This window comes from Pisolithus orientalis, assembly GCF_024613125.1.
Source record: "Pisolithus orientalis strain OTSU chromosome Unknown F5J12scaffold_12, whole genome shotgun sequence".
NCBI lineage: Eukaryota > Fungi > Basidiomycota > Agaricomycetes > Boletales > Pisolithaceae > Pisolithus > Pisolithus orientalis.
In genome coordinates this window covers 764,824-783,011 of record NW_026260793.1, presented here as the reverse complement: position 1 = coordinate 783,011, position 18,188 = coordinate 764,824, and the positions used below count along the sequence as shown (strand labels likewise).

Genomic DNA, 18,188 nt, shown 5'->3' with positions numbered 1-18,188 from the left:
GACAAGGAAGGGTAAGGATGGGAAAAAGTGTAAGACCGACAGCAGACATCCAAATATTTCCGTTCCCTCCCGTCCCCTCCCCTTCGTGAGTGCTCGGGATCTGCCCGCCCCGTCTGCCAGCCACCATGTCGAGGCATGTCGGTCTCGATCACAGTCGTGGTCCTTTTGACGAAGCCGATCCTTGCGAACAAATATTTTATCCCGGTCACCACAGTCGACTCGGACCTGACGACGCCGCCTCTGCCAACAGCTCCCTAGGCTCGGAGGGCGACACCGATTCAGACGTAGAGGACATCGATTCCACCTGCAGAATCAGTGTACGAGGCCCAACAATTCGATTTCATTCTCGTGCTCCCTGGGAAACAAGTGACACTGAAGAAAGGGAAGAGTCTACCTATACACTGGCAAGACTGGCCGCAAAGGCGAAGGGGAAGTCCACTACGGCAGACGGCCTTGTGCGCACTCTAGCTCGGGCGTCTCCCCTCATAAGTAGACAAAGTGTGGAATCAGGCTACTCACAAGAGAGTCCAAAACCGTCGCTGGAATTTTCCTCAGACGGTAGCCCACATCGCGCAATATTGCGGTTAGTCTTCTTCTCGGCCCTCCGTGCAGGTCTTCTAACGCACTGCTGCTCACTCAGCCACGGCTCGGGCCACATGCCGGTATCAAGCACACTTCCATTAATACCTATACCCTCCCCTTCCCTCCCCCACAACACTGAGCCCTACGGCGAGGGAACTGGCTCGCTTTCCAGTTACCACTCTAGCACGGAGGACGGGTCGTCATGCACTACACGAGGCCACGGGGGAACATCATCTACCCATCATGGCTCTGAAGTCTCCCACTCCTCCACGGATGCGATCTCCGCCTATAGTCGCAGCTCCTCTCGTTCATCTCAAGAGTGCTTACCCCGTGAAGATTTCGTGCACCCTTATGCCAACCCTAACTTAATCGCTCCCTATTCCTCAAACCCCTCCCAACGATCCAAATTCAAAAGGAGCGACTCGATTACCACAGTGACTGACACCATCAGTAGCAAGTCAACCTCGTCGGCGATACCGAGGGACTCGTCAGAGGTTTCCCCCATATCCAAGGACGCTCAGAACAGTCAGCGTCTACGTAAAAAGGAAATATCCTCTCCGTCTATTATCCTTCATGGAACCGACATTAATCCTGCATACTTGGATCGGGACGCCAAGTTTTTATCGCTTCATCCCCCACTTCGCGGATCTGCGAGCCCTGGATGGATCGCTCATCACCACTCTCCTCCAGTAGCCCTTATTTCCCTCGAGGAGGCCCAAGCGCGAGAGAAGTCACGCACTGCTTCGCTTCATCCTGGGGCGGCGCACTCGAAAGCGGTGGATTCAACGTCACATGTCCCCTCGTCGCATCCAGGCGAGTTAACCGCCACACCTAATAATCCGAACAATCTGGGCCGCATGTCAAATTCGGTCAGGCGGAGGGCACGGTCGATAAGTGCTAGTGCCCGAGCGAAAACTGCTTTACACTCCGTAGTGGGGACTACGTCCCACTCCGAACGGCAAGACCCAGGTTTCTCGTCAAGCGGAACATCCGGGAGTCGCGCTCTTAAGCACAAAAAGAGTGGTTTTCTGCGATTATTCAGTGGCCGTGGCGAAGGGGATCAGCCTTCTCCGCCGCCAGTGCCTTCACTCCGTGACACATACGTACCGCAGAGTCTCTGCGGCCAGCTCTCCGAGGAATTTCCCGAGGGGCCGCTATCCAGGAGCCCTGAACTACATCCGGACGAAAACCAAGATCCTGGACGCGAACGAACTGTCCACACCACCAGTAAGCTGCTGCCGCCACCTCTTAACATTGACATCGGCACGTCCAGCCATTTTACCTCTATCCCGAATTTTGGTCCAGATGTACAATCCCGGCCACATGACAACAATCCACACTCGGGATTGTCGCTACCCTTAAATGTACCTCAGAGTGCTCCTTCCACTGCGTTGGACTTCCAGGCTCTCCAGTTGCGTCCAGTATCTTCGCTGTTTAGCTCCCATTTTGCGGAATATGTCGGCGGCTCTGATGCAGACACGTCTCTGGACTCAGCCACAACTAGTCCTACCAGCAATTCCGGAGCCGTGCTTTCACCACTCACTCCTCTTTCGAGCCGGCCGAGTAATGACGAACCACGTCATGGTGTGGGAGTATCTGGAGAAAACCCATCTGTTGTCAAGGCTCTTCAGGAACAAATGTTATCCGCTAATAGAGCATGGCAACGGCAGGTTCAAGATTTGCAGCAACAGGTCAGAAATCTGCAAGCCAAAGTGGAGGAACTTCGTGCTGCAGACGACAAAGGATACTGTGAAGTCTGTCGGCGGATTGTCCCCCTGCAGTGGCTTAAAGACGATGAATCCCACTAAAACTTCGGCACTTTCAGCCGACCTAGGAGCCATATTATCGCGTAATTTGCTTCGTATCTATTCGAGTGACCATTTGCCTTACTCGTCACGTTGTTTTTGCCTGACTATAGCTGAGATAACACCTTTCCGGAATATTTTGTTATGACTAGTATATTGTAGTTTATCACCGGCTTATCTTTATTCGATCACCCTACTGCGTGTACTTGCCACACTTGATACCCTTCCTTCTCCCACTCTGTTAGTGCTCGCTTCGTCCGAGTTTCAGCGCGGTCCGGGATGCAAAAAGTTCTTTGAAATGAACAAAACCGTCGAAGGAGCACAGTACTACAGCTACTTTGGCATTAGCTCTCATCTGCCCCAAGCAGCCAACCTATCCCCCTCTGAAGGACACGACTGGCGTGGGCCGAGACATCTTCACCGTTGAGCCCAAGTCTACTACCATCACTACTTCCTGCTCTTGTGTCGTCCCCTGACGCATTCGAGCGGCTTCGTCCACCCACCGTAAACGGAAGAGTGGAAGTAACGCGGTTGAAGGCTCTGCCCGCCAGCGCAGCTGCATCTTCTGCATTGATGAGAGGCGCCATTGGTAGATGGAAGTCTGTGAGTTTCGCTTGAAGAGAGGATACAGGCTTCCGACTTGCCACGGGACGTCGCTGGTGTGTAGTCGACCGACTGGAAATGGATTCACGACGAGTGTCCAAATCCTCCCTCTGGAGTCGGTGCCATGACGTAAGAATATTACCGAGCTTGTCCTCCGGGCAAAGCTCAAGAGCGCGACCTAAGACCACCAGCTTCTTCTCTACATCTTTGAATTCTGGATGTCTGCCGAGCTGATAACATGCCACCCAGCATACTTCGCATGCCTCGTGGACGGCAGGATCGTCTGACGAAGCCGGAGCCTTCGCGCGTAATCTTAAAACCGTTTCAATCATCCTCTGACTCGTCTCGTAAGCCCGTGTAAAGTCTTCTGCTTGAAGGGCGGTATCAGAAAGCATGGCGAGTGTTTTGACCTCTGCAACCACGTCGCCTTTGTAACCTAGCTTGTAAAGGAGATCGAGAACGACTTGCATGTGCTTGTAAGCATCAGCCGTGCCGGAAAGTATGCGCGAAATCAGGGAAAGACGGTCTTTGGTAAGGCGTATCTCGATGGGGGATAGCTTCACACCAGGTCGCGAATAAACATTGTAGGAGGAGATCCTTGAAGTAGCTTCGATGAAATCACGCTCTCTAGAGAGGCGCTCTGATGGCTGCCAGACGGCGAGGCTAGCACAACCCTCAGCTCTAGACCCTCAGCCCGAACTTCGAGACTCACCAGTCGTAGGCTAATTTCATGTCACCGATCTTGAAGTTTGTGGAACTTGCGTTATCATAAAACTCCCGTGAAACAGAGAGACAAATGTCCTCTACGACAGAAACCGGCAAAGAGAGTTTGCTAGGCTTTTTATGCAGAAATTCACGCGCAATATCAAACACTAAGGAAATCAGTCAATAACAGCATCCAGACTCAGAAAGGTGGTAGGACTCACAGCCGGAGCTGAGCAGACCAGTGAGGAATATCGAGGAAATATCCACTTCGGACATGAGACCAAAAGCTCCTTTAATTCCAGCCTTGCTCGTTTCACGTAGCTTGTACATATCATCCAGTAACCACTCCCAGTCATCTTTACTTTTCATCTCACCGGGGGAGCTTCCAGTGCGTCGCGCCATCCGATTGGCCCTTGCGCGCTGCTCAACAACATCACCTGCACTTTGAGGGAACCAGCGGAGGGGTGCAGGTACATTCCACCGTGAGAGTATCTCGCCACACATAAGATGGACATCCAAGATGTCCAAAGCACGTGAAAGAGAAACAATGGGCAATGGCTTGAAGAACAAAAGTAAATCAGCGGCTGAGCAATGGGAACTTGTCGTGGATGGTGTGACGAATGCCCCAAGTGAGGCGATGGTCGCATCTGCTTCGTCGGCTTCGTCCATTGCACCAGGTTGAATATCCCATGCAGGGAGGCACTCAAATATAGAACTCATAGTATGCCATGCGTCGAGACTATCGCTACTGTAGAGGCAAGCAAGAGCCAGCCTGGCCATATCTTCGTCGTTGCGAATTATCCTCTGCGATAAAGGTAGTGTAGGTTTTGATGCCTCAAAGATTGCAGCGGCCATTGGTAGGGGGGCACTAAGGACGTAGTCATAGAGCAGGTGTGTTGTAAGATCGGAATCGGGCTGACCAGCACGTTCTGCACGAGCATCCAATACGAAAAGGTACGGCATGACAATCTGCATCATGTCCCTTGCCACTGTTTCCCGGGTTGAGTATGCAAGATAAGCCTGGACGACTTGAGCGGGTTCCAGTGACTTCCAGCGGCTGAGAGTCCAATCTTCTACGTTGCTTGATCCGCTGGGCTGCGGAGCATCGTAGACCAAACGCGCAAGGAGACTAAGGTCTTCTTCTAATTGGTCTAGATCCGGCACACCCAAAGAAACACCATGCTGGACCGTAGCAAGTGCTACGTCAAGCATACCTGTTGAGGTGATGACATCGTCTGCACGCCGTGCATACCATGCGGTCAATTTCTGGGGATCCAGAGGGTCGTCTACAGGCAACGGCACCGCGCGAGTAATGTGTCCTGCGTGAGGGGGCGCCTGCGAACCTGTAAGAGCAGCCCTGACTTCCCCAGACTCTACCCAATCACTTTCGCTTCTCCAACTGTGTGAGCGAGGGACATGTTCTGCGCCTTGACCGACGTCATAGGCAGGTAAGACCTCAGAATATTCCGAAGGTAAAGCATGAGTGGGTATACTGTTCAGCACAGCGAAACGGAATGGCCATAACGAAGATGAGTGGTGAGTCATGAGAATGAAAACTGCAGGGTAAAGCTCCAGCGACGCAAAGAAACGGGCGACGTCCACTATGTCCATGACCAGGAATTCCGATAGAGGGATATGCGAGCTGGCAGCGGAAGAAAGGTTGAGTTTGTGTGTTTCGTCGGGATCATCGCCCCAAGGGTCATCCTCCCATTCAGAGTCGATGTCGTCAGGTCCCTCCGATTGAGGCTGCACAATCCTGTAAATTTCCACGAACGAAGATAGTCTGTCGAGTCGGTCCAGGAAAATGGCACGGAGCTGGCAAAGTTGAGTGTCGCCAGGGACCTGCTCAAAGTACGCGTTGAGGGCACCCTTCGTACACAAAGTCCTAGACTCAGGACCTTGCACCAGAGAAGTTTTGGCCCTGTCGACAGCAGAGGACGTACGACTCAAACCGAGTTCCAAAAGCTCCCGCTGCACATCGACGTCATTCACAAGCCTGTCCGCACAAGCGGCGGCTACCCAGAAATCGTCGTCGATGGCGTTAAGAATGTCGCGGACGATGTGCACGGTGAGTTCGTCGTCCCCTACGTTCTGCCAGCGGGCGTGAGGTTGGTGTGCGGACATCCTTGATGGGCATGTGTAAGATGGCCGTCCCGCCGGTTGGCTTCACTATTAGGTGTATGGCAATGTATTACATAATCTTCAACTGGCTATATTCATGTCAAGTTCTGAGTACTTTTATTCACGGAATTTGCTTGTCGACAATTTCCATGCATTTTCTTGACAGCCCCGTTCATCGTTTGCATATGGGTTGGGATAACTGTAATGAAAGTTTCGCCAACAACAGGAGTTGGAGCGAGACTGGCAGCCCATATCACCAGTGTGCCTTGTTTTCCAACTGAGGGCCAACCTAGTGCACAGGAGTCGGCCAAGATGACCGTTTGGGATTATTTTGATACGCACTGTATTTTAGAATGTCAACAGACGGAATACAACTTCATACGAGAGTATCCTGTGTCGATCGTCAGCTATCACAAAACTGCTGGGGTAAACTTGCTCGACCTCGTCTCGGAGATATTCTCCAACATCCCTAGAAAGCACGTCTAAGATGCAAGGGAAAAGTAAATACCATCATTGCACTCACGCTTGGTGGAATGCGATGATTGCTGTAGGATCTAGTTTTCGGGTATCCACTGTTGACCGTGCAGTCACGCCGAATCCCTGGAAAAAAATGTGCCAACGGAAAAACCATAGTCTAAACCTCTCACCAATGGGATATCGTTCATGTTAAACACCACGACGCCTTGATGTTCGGGGGTATCTTCAGTTATCCGGCCCAAGTGTGCTTTCAGGACGTGATTGCCGTACAAGAATGGCATTTCACCATTAGGTTTTATCCAAATCTAAGATGCCCCATCTCAGAGAGAAAAATAGCAGGGTTACAATAACACTGACCTTGTATTTAGCGTACTGGGCGAGGTAGTCGAGAGCAGTAACGTGTAGCTTGAACTTGCCACTTTTAGAGAATTTTCCGAAGCAAGTGCCCAGACTTATGAGATTTGGTCTGGCAACTGATATGCTCAGACGCATGTTTGCCTCTGAGGCATAGTAAACCTTGTCCTTGTGTAGCCTGAAGCAATACGGTTCGTCGTTGCGATCGATGAGGTGAACCAGATTCTTGCCCTGTTTGAACCATTGTCAGTGCAGTTAGTTTCACAAAAAGATAATTGAGAGTACAATGTAATTTGCAAGTTTTGTGAATACAGCCTTGCTCTCCTCCTCCGTCAGGGGACGCATGTCGGAATCGGTGAAGGGAAACTGCAGAAGTGCGATAAAATAATTAATCCGGAAGATCAGTGCCAAATATAGAAGCCTCCGTCCGGATTCACCGCCAGGCCGGTCACGGTGACCCATCGTCGTGCCTGCAGCTGTCAGACGGCCAACAGTATTTTCCCAGCAGTTAACAGATCGAGCGAGTCGATGTCTGCTCCCTCGCTCCCCTCGTTCACCCCCTCCTTTTCTTCCTTCCCAGTCCTACCTGATCCTGGCCCAAGCAAGCGCACCAGATCACCCGACCAGTTCGACACCACGATTGTACATCGAGACCACTCAAATGAGGCCTACCAAAGGAACAGAGAAGACAGGAGCGACTGGTGGGATCGTAGACTAGACAAGGAAAAGAAATCTAAACGAGAGAAACATATTTCACACTTCCCGGAGCCCACACGTCATAGTAGCTGGGTCAAGGACATAGTCCATCACGATGAGCGGAACAAACAGGACGAAGACCGTCGTTTTGCAGTACAGGACCACACCCAATGGTCTTTCTTCTCAGATCGTAAGGGAGATCCCCTCAACATCACTTATGGTAGCATACACGCAGGCGACCTTCCCAAATATCGTCCAGTGAACCGTAAGTACAGCCTCTGTGCTGTACTGGACAACTAACGATTTACAAGAGGGCAGGCATATCCTTGGTCTCGTTGGCAATTGGTCCGTCTCTCGCAAATCGGGAAAGGGGATAGAGATCGTGTTGGGTGGGGGTCGAAAAGTAAGCGCGCAATGATTCAGGTTCTTTTCGTCATTCTGATCTGCGCTGCATTTTGCAGCAGTTAGGATTGACGGACCCCGGCACTAGGGCGCTTCTGAATACTCCAGCCCGGCGTCTGATTGCAAATGCCAGCAATTACAAATACCAAGAAGTCAACGGATTTCTTCCTCTCCCATCTCGCGGGGGTCGCGTGCCGGGGGAATTTTACGGCTCTTTCCAGGACGAAACCGACACCGACTCAGAGTCTTCAGAAGGGAAAGAGGATAATTCTGATGACGATGAAGGGCTACTCGCTTTGCCGTCGGAGCAACTTGCTATCAAGGACCTTGAACAGAAAATCGCACTTCAACCGTCTTCTGTGGAAATATGGTTATCCCTTGTTACTCGTTCACTAGCGACTGTTCCCCCAGCGTCCAAGAACGCGTCAGCCGTTCGTGCTGAAATAACTTTGTCGGTTCTCGACCGTGCTCTCGCGGCTCACCCTTCCAATCGCACATCGCGGCTCCTCCGACTGAAATATCTCCGCGCAGGCGAGGAAGTCTGGTATGAAAGCAAACTCCAAGTCGAGTGGGAAGAGGCACTTAAATTGGGTGGTGTTGAGATTTGGATGGAATGGCTAGAGTGGCGGATCCGGAAATCGACTGAAAGCATCGATAGTGTTGTGACCGATGCTACACGTGCATTACACGCGCTGGGTGATTCATCGGATAGCGAGGTGGACAAACTACGAGTAGTGTGGCGCGTTGCTGTGACATTTCAAGAGGCAGGTACGTCCATCTGGCAAGAGCTGTCTGGCGATTTTTCTCTGATCACTTATCCCGAAAGGCTTCTATGAACGTGCAACAGCACTGTTCCAAGCTCAGGCAGAACTGTGAGGTCTATTTCAATCGTCTGCACGCTCAGTCTGACTGCTCTCAAGAACGTTCGAAGTCCCCCAATCGTTGTATGGATTACCGATTGAAACGCAACTGGAAGCACTAGAAGAGTTTTGGGAGTCTGAAGCGCCGCGCGTTGGGGAGGTCGATGCCAAAGGCTGGTCGGCGTGGACATCATCCGGCCGACCAGAGATAGGCACCATTAGCGAGGAAAGCATCCAAATGGACGTTGGTATCAAGCCGTCCGCGGATCCGTTCTCTTCGTGGTACAACGACGAAGCACGAGCTGATCGTCTCTTGCGTGCCCCGACACGTTCAATGACAGAGCGAGCTGCGTCTGACCCATACTCAACTGTACTATTTTCAGATATCCGCCCACTCCTGCTGTCGCTTACGACACAGCGAGCAAAAAGCATTTTTAGGCTTCTGTGGCTGGCCTTTCTAGGGCTTCATGTTCCAGGATTCTCGCGGTCTCTGGCAGATGATGCGTGGGACCGGTGGTCCTATACATTTTTCACGAGCCCAGCTTGCTTGTCGTCCATATTCCCTGAAAGAGGATCTGCGCGACAGTTTCTTGCGGACTCTTATTCTGGCGTTCTGGTCGGTAAAGAAAGAGAGTATTTGAGTGCTTTTGGGCCCATAAAGGAGTGGAGTTTAAATGTTATTGCGCCACTTGAATGGGTAGGGAAGGATCATTGGCGGATGTGGACAGAAAAAGACGTCGAAGGTGTCAACCAGGAGTTTGTGAGAGCGATATTTAGTCAGCTTCGGTGTGGGACAGAGGATCACGAGTGGGATATCTACGCGTTAGCCTTTGAGGCTGCGGTGAACGTGAAACGGTGAGTGGTGCTACTCGGTCACTATTGGACTGGTATTAATTTCACACGTTTAGCGCACTGAAGCTCTCGCGATCATTCCTCTCGACCGCTCGTGAGTCGCTTGCTCACTGGGCTGCACATGCCCGACTTGAACGTCTACGTGGACGCGTCGAGGATGCACGCAAAGTTTATCAGACGGCTCTCATTGCTGTTCGTCGTCCGCCTACCCACGCATTCGTTGGCCAATTATGGTGGGATTGGGCGGAAATGGAATGGCTAAATGGTGATCAAGAAGTCGCTCTGCGCGTGGTAATGCGTGCCGGCAATGTTGACGGCTCAGGGGGGATGATGGTCCTGAGGGCGAAACGCAATCTGGAGGATATCACCAACGCATCGCACGAACGATGGAAGGATCGTGAGGCGTGGATAAAGCTTAGAGCTGTGGTAGAGCTTTTGACGGCGTCCTCTCCAGCATCCGCTTTGGCAATTTTTGATGCACCACCCCCATCTGGTTTGAGGATGTCCGCTGAGCAGCAGGAGAGCTTAACGGTTGCGTCGTTGTTGATGTTGTATAATCATTCATCCACCCTCCGTAACTCTACACCACCTGCCTTCTTGCGGGATCGATTGCAGACCGCACTGGAGACGTATCCCAACAACACCATTATCCTTGGAATGTTTCTTGAAGCTGAAAAGGGGCACGGTCTGTGGGGACGAGTCAGGAATCAGATGGGCCAAGTTAACAAAGAAAAGGATATTACGAGAAGGATTGCCGAGGTATGGACGGCGGGATGGGAGAAAGGCCGTTGGGAAAGGGAAATCGAGCGGACAAGAGCGGGATTGTTCGCAGCGGCGGAGAGCGAAAGGTACATTTCAAGCTTGCTGAATACTGTTAGATCGGCACTGACGCTCCCAAAGGACAAAGAACAGCTCAATCATCTGGCGTGTCATCATGGAGTTCGAGATCCGTGCTGGCCAGACGCAAAGAGCCAAGGATCTACTTTATAGGGCTGTTAGTGAATGCCCTCTCTCAAAGGGTTGGTATCTGGCATTATAATTCGGTTCTGGACCAAGATTGATAACGCGACACAGAACTGTATCTACTAGCGTTTGGACCCTTAAGACAAGTATTCAAGCCTCACGAACTACATGGTTTTGTTGAAGTTATGGCAGACAGGGGGTTGCGGATGAGAAGAAGTTTAGAGGACTACACGCGGAACTACAGGGGGGTACGAGGGTCAGAGGACCCGAGAGGAGGTTCAGAGGCAAGCGATGATGAGATTGAAAGGGATGCAAGGGAGCGGCGACGACTCATGCCGTATTGACCTTAAGTGCAGCACGGTCACTTTTGTGTACGGAGTGTTTGTGTTAGATTGTTTGTGCACCGATTCACCAGCGCGTGACGTGACAGTCACAATGGTGTGGCGGCCAGCATATCCAAGCACGTTTACTTCGTTTACTCAACCCGACAGACGCCCGACAAGCCAAGCCTCGACGTTGGCCAACAAACGCAAGGTCAAGACAATCGTAGCTATTGTTCTGACTATCCGGAGGGGTACTTTGTAGGGGGTCTCCCGTGCGATTGTCCGCTCTTCAAAGCGATTTCGCACCGGATCTCCTCCCTACAATTCCCCACTTCCATTCTCTCCACCAAGTCTCCTGAAAATTCACCATCGCTCGCCCCCAGCACGGGGCATTTCTACACTACACTCTCTACTAGTCTAACATGACCACCGTCCCAGCACCGATCGCTCCCCAATCTGGGGAAGAATGGCCCGACGCCGACTTCGACCTTCCTGAAGGAGACCACATAAGGTCTCTCGTAGTTGAATCCGACAAAGAAGATGAAGATGAAGGCATGGACTGGGACACCGAACTGGACTTTGGGAAGACGGGTGGCGCAAAGGCTAACGCTGTTGTCTCCGCCCTGGCCGCTCGGAATGAGCTCTCCAGACTGAGTTCAGGCGGCATGGTCACGATCCGACCTCCCCTTACTTGTCAGGAGGAAGAGGAGGAGGATGAAGGTGTATCTACCATCAAAGTCGCCCATCTTCCGAGAACCACTGTCAACAAGCCGCCCCCCACCCCCATCGACGAGGACTTTGAGTCCGCTTTCGCTCTCCCGTCCGACCTTACACAACTTTCTCTAGCCCCTCTACCACTGAGCCATCGATCATCAAAGAATTCCCTAGAATGGGGAGACAGGGATCAAACCTCTTCCTCACAATCATCAGATGCCTACTCTACCCTTGGCTTTGCCGATGCTTGCTCCTCGAATTCAGCGTCCTCGATCTCTTTACCAGGGACGGAGGAAAGTGATTGTGAGGAAAATGAAAGCGAGCTCGAAGGTCTTGTCATTCCGCTGGGTTTATTTGAATCTGGACAGAGTGGAAAACATCTCAAGAGGTTGCTTGAGATAAAGAAGAAAACCCAGATAGCCGACCACAGGGTAAAACCAGCGTATCCAGACCCTGAAGATGATTTTGAAATGGGGCTCGTCATCGAAGACGATGACGACTTTAACCCCAGCAGGCTCGTCAGCGCAAAGCAGACGCAGCATCCCGCCACTCGCAGTAAGAGCGCTCCTGCCAGAGCTCCTCCCCCTGCACGACCTCCCTCTCGGCTGAGGACAGCTCGTGCCAAATCACCAATCAACCCTCCCGTATCGTCCGCTCGCCAGCTCCAGCGTATCAAGTTGTCCTCATCCCCTCCTCCGCTAGTCCCCACTTCCACACGTACATACAAGGAGGCCCTCACCACAGCACCTCCGACATCCACAAATACCCTTTTGTCTCCAAAGCCTGGCAGTTTACGCGGACAAAAATCACATTCAGGTCTCAAACCTCTGACACCACCATCCCAACGCAGAGGACTCACTCGCAAAGCCTCGTTGTCCTCATTAATGGAAACCAGTACATCCCAAGCAGCAGGCTCCGGGATAGTTTACACAACAGGCTCTTCGACGGTAGCGAAGCCTACGAGGTACGATGCTCCTACAGCTGCATCGCGTGCTAAATCACATACAAGTTCCACGAGTCGGATGCACACACTTGACTTTATGGTACCACCCACGCGACCATCAACTCCTTCATCAAATTCTGCTGCTTTACGTCTGACTATGCCCACCTCGTTGCGTGTAAAATCGAGACCCTCCCTGTCCTCCGTGTTTCCAGGCTCTTCTCCCAACCCCTCACCCCATCCAGCGCATCGTGCCACTTCTCCTATTCCTCACCGTCCTCCGTCAACGTCCTCGCTACGAAAGGGTGTAGCACCCACTCAGATGCCTTCTATCACCCCATCCATAGCACCCAAACTACTACGCCGCCCAAAGCGGCAAAGAACCTATGGCGACGGTACGGAGCTGGACGGTTTCGATGATCTCCCCACCGATCGGGAGAAGGAATGCAAGTTTCGAATACAGCCCAAGGCCATGGGCCGAGGCGTCGTTAACGGCGTGCTGAAGTCTTCTGACAAGGAGAAAGAGACGGGCACAATGCGGAAAAAGGGGCGAAGAGATGGGCGCAGTCCCACTCCAGGTCAGTACTTCCTCGATTGGGGCGTAGCATATTCTCAATGCCTCCTACTTAGATTCATCAGCCGCATTCACACCTTTTACTAATACTCTGAGGCGTACTGGTTGTTTCGAGCTTTCCAAAGTCAGTGCCCCAGTCGTGGAGCCTGTTCGAAAGAAAAAGGATGCTTCTTCGCAATCCCCAGTGCTCGGTCATACCAGAAGGAAACCAACGCTCATACGACATCTCGGTATACCCAGTGGCCCAAAAGGTATGTGGTGTGGTTGCTACCGGCCATAGGTGCTCAAGTACTTTCTTAGTGGTATGTGGCATGAAATGGAATCCATCATCTCTTCGTTGGGAGGGAAATGATCAAGTGCTCCGGGACTTTGATGCAGTTGTCGGCACATCGACCCGCCCGGCCTTAATAACGCATCTTACCGGTTCTTCTATTGGCTCGCCCGTAGGTTCCTTCGCTTCTGGAGCGCGAAAAGTTGGCAATATGATTTTCGACCCTGCTCGGATGTGCTGGATATCAACGCTGCCTCCGGGTGAGGAGGAGCCTGATGTTTTTGCTGACTTGGCTGATGATGAAGATGAGGAAGCATGGGAGACCAAGGGAGGAACGATACGTGCTAGCCAGCAGAGTTCCGCAGCTCATGCAACCCTCGATACGAGTGTGCCTTGCTCATCAACAATTGTAGTCACTGCTCCAAGTCCAGCGCGCAGCCGCACTCGAACAACCTCCGAGTCGGAAAGTGACCGAGGCTCGCGAGCCTCAATAGTCTATGATGTTGCGGACGATTTCGTGGAGGTTTGCCGCTCCGCCGAAGATCGACATCGTTCAGAAATAAGGGGCTGGCGTTCACTGGCGTCACGACAAACTGACCCTTTTGCTGAACCTGACAGGTCATTTTTGTACGAGATCCGCGCACTCGCAACGAGGAAGTACTGACTAGTAAATTCCTACCTTGTCTTCTCAACTTCATCCATGTCCTTTAAGTGGACCTTCCGAACTTTTTCGTTCGCAGTATAGAGCTTCGGTGACTCGACATTCACACTCGTTTTGTATCCTTTGTTCTTGCTATCTTATATTATTGTCTTCCATGTCACATCCTTGTCAGTTACCTTCGCTCGTTTCTTTTGTTTCTGCTGACACGTACTCGGCGTGTCTAGGGCCATGCATGTGATATGGAAATACTACGTGTTCACATAAATTGCGACTTGTAGGGAATAATTGATGTTCGTTAAAACCTTTTGGGAAACTTAACTTATTAACTTAAGACCGTGCCCGCTAGTGATTATGGTGCCAACGGTGGACGACCGCATTGCTCCTGGACATGGGAAGATAACCTGCTCTCTCAATGGTGTATCGGTTGTGTTCTCAGAACTGTCGTCGACATACCCTCTCAAGCTCCTTTCTCCCCGGGTGGCCGACAATGATGTAGCCATAGTGTATGTGATGAACTATGGGGGCGGTCTTGTCTGCGGAGATCGCATCAAGTTGCAGGTACGAGCGGAGGGTGGAAGCAAACTCCTATTGCTATCTCAGGTTTGTTGCTCTACCCTCCACCTCCATTGCAGACAACTCAACCCCCAGCCAACAGGGATCGACCAAGGTCTTTAAAGCGCGTTCCGCCAACCGGGCATCAGCTCGTTTGGGGAACTTGCCGACTGACGCCAACCTACTTAACAATGCCACGACGACGCAGCTGATGGACATATACGTTGCACCCACAAGTGCTGTCTTCCTCCTCCCGGATCCTGTGACATGCTTTCGATCTGCGTCATATACCCAAGTGCAGAGGTTTCACCTTTCAAATGGTGCCTCGTTGGTCCTTCTGGATTGGTTCACGTCGGGTCGCAGGTCACTAGGAGAGGAATGGGTATTTTCGCGTTATTTCAGCGTGAATGAAGTCACGGTTAATGGGCGACGCATCGCTAAGGACGTCATGCTACTTGAAGAGCCTCTACACGACGACGATGCAGCCGTTGTCACGCATCGGCCTAATAGGTCACGGCGTTCGCTAAGTGACAGGCTCAAGCCTTACTCATGCTATGCAACGCTCATTGTCTGTGGTCCCCTCGTACACGGTGTCGTTGCCCAGTTGAAGGACAAGTTAAGATCTTGCTACGTCTTGAGCATGGCCGCACCCCCACGCGTGCTGTGGGCTATGACCCCTGTGGATGATGGAAATACCTTCGTAATAAGAGCAGCAGGACTGGAGACGGAGGACGTGAAAGATTGGCTACGTGAATCCCTCAAACCCCTCGAAGAAGTTGTTGGCATCGACACATATCGCAAAGCATTCTCGTAGTCACTCCACATCAGACCTCCAAATATTCAAATAACACGTCAACTTCCACTTGCATGGCATGGTTCTCCGCCGCGAATATGATGATAACATTCCAAAGGATCAACGTGACGAGGTCGTTACCATCTGTCAACCCACCAGATACCCAGGTGTTACGATTTGCGGGTTCAGGCAGACAAGGCGCACTAGGTGAGCAGGACCAGGGGAAATTGAATGGAGCGGTTTTTTTTTTTCGGCACGAATTACAATAGAGTTTTAGTGTGTCGATGTTCACTGCGGATGATATCTAAGGCAGATGGCGGCTCTGCAACGCGAGACTGAGGTGGTTAGGTTGAATCTTTATCTGAGCCTGCAGTCACCTATCCTCGTATAAGTCACGACTGGCGAAGGCACTGAATCTCCAGGTGCTGAATCAGATTCCTCAATTGGAGGAGGAGCGCTACGCTCATGTCCACGGTGTTGATCGAGCCATTTGTCCATGTCATCCGCTTGGTTAGCAAAAGGGCGCTTCCCAAGAAGGTCGATCATATCTTCCCTGTCGAACTGTTCAGAGTTGCCGACCTAGTATGGTGCCGAGTGACTGACCGTGTAAGGACCTCTTTCTCCAAAAGTCGCTTGGCAATCTTCTCAACGTCCTCACGATGTTGAGTAAGGAGCTCTGTAGTCCGTTGATGAGCAGTTCTGCAGAACGGCGACATCAATAACACTACTCTTCGATGAGGCCTCTACACGCACATGATCATTTTCCGAACTTCGGCGTCCAACATCTCGCCAGTCTTCTCGCTGAAAGGCTTCGTCCAACTCTCCTTCTGCCCTTCTCGACCACCATAACTGACAGGGCCAATTATGTTGTTCATACCGTAGTTGGCGCATGCCTCAAATGCCATTCGCGTGATCTTCTGGAGATCATCTTGGGCGCCAGTAGTGATATTCCCGGCGCCAAAGAAAATTTCTTCTGAGACTCGTCCACCTAGAGTCATGCAAATACGATCCATCATTTGTGGTGTGGAAAGCAGGTAGCGATCCGGAGGAAGGTACTGTAAGCAGTATAAGCCAGGTCAACGTATTCCAATGCTATCAAGAAATATATACCTGTGCGTAACCCAATGCACCTACTCCACGGGGGATGATGCTGACTTTCAGGAGAGGGTCCGCATGTTGTAAAAACCAGCCACACACGGCATGTCCAGCCTCATGGTACGCAACAATCTTCTTCTCTTCGGGACTGAGCACCCTACTCTTCCGCTCGAGACCAGCTATAACCCGCTCAATGGCACTCTCAAAATCCCCGTCCGTGACGTATTCGTGGCCCTTCCGAGCGGCATGCAGTGCAGCTTCGTTACAAACGTTTGCAATGTCTGCACCAGAAAAACCAGGTGTGAGGACAGCGAGCTTCTGGGCAAGAACGGGCATGTCCGAAATGTCCGGAGCAAGGCGTAAGGGTTTGAGATGGACCATGAAAATACCCTTACGTCCCGACACGTCTGGCCTATCAATGGTGATGTGCCGGTCGAAGCGGCCAGGACGCATAAGAGCAGGGTCGAGTACATCAGGACGGTTGGTGCCAGCCAGCACTACGATGTGTTCTTGTGTGCCAAATCCGTCCATTTCAACCAACAACTGGTTGAGAGTAGACTCTCGCTCGTCGTTACCTCCGAAGCTTGCCGACTTCCCTCGCGACTTTCCAATCGCGTCGATTTCGTCAATGAAGATGATACAAGGAGCATTTTTCTTGGCAGACGCAAACAAGTCACGGACGCGGGAGGAGCCGACACCAACGAACATTTCAACGAACTCGGACCCAGAGACAGAGAGGAAGGGAACTGATGCTTCTCCGGCAGTGGCTTTTGCCAATAGCGTCTTCCCCGTGCCCGGAGGGCCAGAAAGTATTGCGCCACGAGGAATTTTGGCACCGAGCTTCTCGTACTTTCCAGGCTCCTTTAAGAACTTCACAAATTCCATAATCTCCTCCTTCGCTTCGTCCATCCCAGCAACGTCTTTAAATTTGATCTTGACGTCCGTATCCTGGTTAAATAGTCGGGCTCTACTTTTACCGATGCTGAAGATCCCTCCGGGTCCACCACCGGCGGACGACCCAGCTCTGCGACTCATGTAGAAGAGTAAGCCTGCAAAAAGGAGAGTAGGAGCAAAATTGAGAAGGGTATGAACTGTTGAGATCTCGTCGTGGTAGGCGACTGGTATTCGTTCGCTAGGGGGAATTCCGAGCTCATCCTGAGCTTCCTCGAGCTTGTGCTCGAATGCCTCTACGCTGCCGATGGAGAACCAGTAGTCGCTACCCCCTAGGGAGTACATACTGCCCGCTGCGTTTGAATGTAATTTGACCCGCACTTTCTGTCGATTGGCGACTATGAGTTTTTCGACCAAACCCTTGTCGAGAAACGCGGTTCTGAACTCTTGCCAAGTAATCTCCCTCGACTGCGACCCCGAGGAACCACTGAGGGCATAAAAGATGACGGCGGAAGTAACAAGGAGCGCTAGCTGATTAGGATTGAAGTTGTTGTTGCTCCCGCCTTGGGGTGGGGGTTTAACGCGAGGTTGTTCATCTTCCTGTGTATCCGACTGCTTAGATGACCATTGCTGCCTCTGTTTGGACTGCTGATAGCGCTGGAAAAAGCCCTCCAATCCTCTAGGTAGTTCCTGAGGGGCCTCCGCCCGTTTGTTATCTGCGTCGTCGGCCTTTGCCTTTCCTTTGTCGTCGTCAGTTCCCGGCTTCGGGACCTGATCCCTCTGCTCGTGATTACTCGAGGAACTAGCGAACGACCTCAATAGACGGGACCTGTTCAGCGAGGTCAGCCTACGTTCCGCAAGACCAGCGACACGAAAAGAACGCGATAACATGGTAGATGGAACAACTCGGGCTGACGGTTGACGGAGGCACTGCTAATAGGCCTTGGAGGAACG

At 51.8% G+C, this 18,188-nt stretch overlaps 7 protein-coding genes across 7 annotated transcripts; 4 read left to right on the top strand and 3 right to left on the bottom strand.

Moving 5' to 3' along the window:
• Positions 1 to 656: 656 nt before the first annotated feature.
• On the top strand, positions 657 to 2,390 carry F5J12DRAFT_719980 (uncharacterized protein; the record flags this gene model as incomplete). Its single annotated transcript, XM_051741206.1, has 1 exon — positions 657 to 2,390. The coding sequence occupies one exon, from the start codon at positions 657 to 659 to the stop codon at positions 2,388 to 2,390; it is 1,734 nt and encodes a 577-aa protein (XP_051600627.1).
• Positions 2,391 to 2,560: 170 nt separating this feature from the next.
• On the bottom strand, positions 2,561 to 5,848 carry F5J12DRAFT_72803 (secretory pathway protein Sec39-domain-containing protein). Its single transcript, XM_051741848.1, has 3 exons — positions 3,917 to 5,848; positions 3,703 to 3,862; positions 2,561 to 3,653 (listed from the first exon to the last, which is right to left on the bottom strand). The coding sequence occupies exons 1-3, from the start codon at positions 5,817 to 5,819 to the stop codon at positions 2,732 to 2,734; spliced, it is 2,985 nt and encodes a 994-aa protein (XP_051600626.1). The 5' UTR covers positions 5,820 to 5,848; the 3' UTR covers positions 2,561 to 2,731.
• Positions 5,849 to 6,164: 316 nt separating this feature from the next.
• Positions 6,165 to 6,992, bottom strand: F5J12DRAFT_719796 (uncharacterized protein; the record flags this gene model as incomplete). Its single annotated transcript, XM_051741194.1, has 5 exons — positions 6,165 to 6,285; positions 6,340 to 6,416; positions 6,464 to 6,598; positions 6,651 to 6,878; positions 6,933 to 6,992. The coding sequence occupies 5 exons, from the start codon at positions 6,990 to 6,992 to the stop codon at positions 6,165 to 6,167; spliced, it is 621 nt and encodes a 206-aa protein (XP_051600625.1).
• Positions 6,993 to 7,175: 183 nt separating this feature from the next.
• On the top strand, positions 7,176 to 10,844 carry F5J12DRAFT_741765 (NRDE-2, necessary for RNA interference-domain-containing protein; the record flags this gene model as incomplete). Its single annotated transcript, XM_051742032.1, has 8 exons — positions 7,176 to 7,608; positions 7,655 to 7,746; positions 7,805 to 8,513; positions 8,572 to 8,617; positions 8,666 to 9,460; positions 9,514 to 10,305; positions 10,358 to 10,476; positions 10,532 to 10,844. 8 exons carry the CDS (start codon positions 7,176 to 7,178, stop codon positions 10,762 to 10,764), a joined length of 3,219 nt encoding a protein of 1,072 aa, XP_051600624.1. The 3' UTR covers positions 10,765 to 10,844.
• F5J12DRAFT_828081 (uncharacterized protein) lies at positions 10,845 to 14,329 on the top strand. The gene is made up of 5 exons (XM_051745590.1): positions 10,845 to 12,975; positions 13,028 to 13,222; positions 13,272 to 14,070; positions 14,128 to 14,193; positions 14,250 to 14,329. Exons 1-3 carry the CDS (start codon positions 11,166 to 11,168, stop codon positions 13,904 to 13,906), a joined length of 2,640 nt encoding a protein of 879 aa, XP_051600623.1. The 5' UTR covers positions 10,845 to 11,165; the 3' UTR covers positions 13,907 to 14,070; positions 14,128 to 14,193; positions 14,250 to 14,329.
• On the top strand, positions 14,025 to 15,491 carry F5J12DRAFT_72849 (UreD urease accessory protein-domain-containing protein). Its single transcript, XM_051741885.1, has 4 exons — positions 14,025 to 14,070; positions 14,128 to 14,193; positions 14,250 to 14,503; positions 14,559 to 15,491. Exons 3-4 carry the CDS (start codon positions 14,255 to 14,257, stop codon positions 15,267 to 15,269), a joined length of 960 nt encoding a protein of 319 aa, XP_051600622.1. The 5' UTR covers positions 14,025 to 14,070; positions 14,128 to 14,193; positions 14,250 to 14,254; the 3' UTR covers positions 15,270 to 15,491.
• On the bottom strand, positions 15,438 to 18,187 carry F5J12DRAFT_72893 (ATP-dependent metallopeptidase Hfl). The gene is made up of 4 exons (XM_051741924.1): positions 16,359 to 18,187; positions 16,002 to 16,303; positions 15,852 to 15,947; positions 15,438 to 15,801 (listed from the first exon to the last, which is right to left on the bottom strand). Exons 1-4 carry the CDS (start codon positions 18,123 to 18,125, stop codon positions 15,606 to 15,608), a joined length of 2,361 nt encoding a protein of 786 aa, XP_051600621.1. The 5' UTR covers positions 18,126 to 18,187; the 3' UTR covers positions 15,438 to 15,605.
• Position 18,188: the final 1 nt, after the last annotated feature.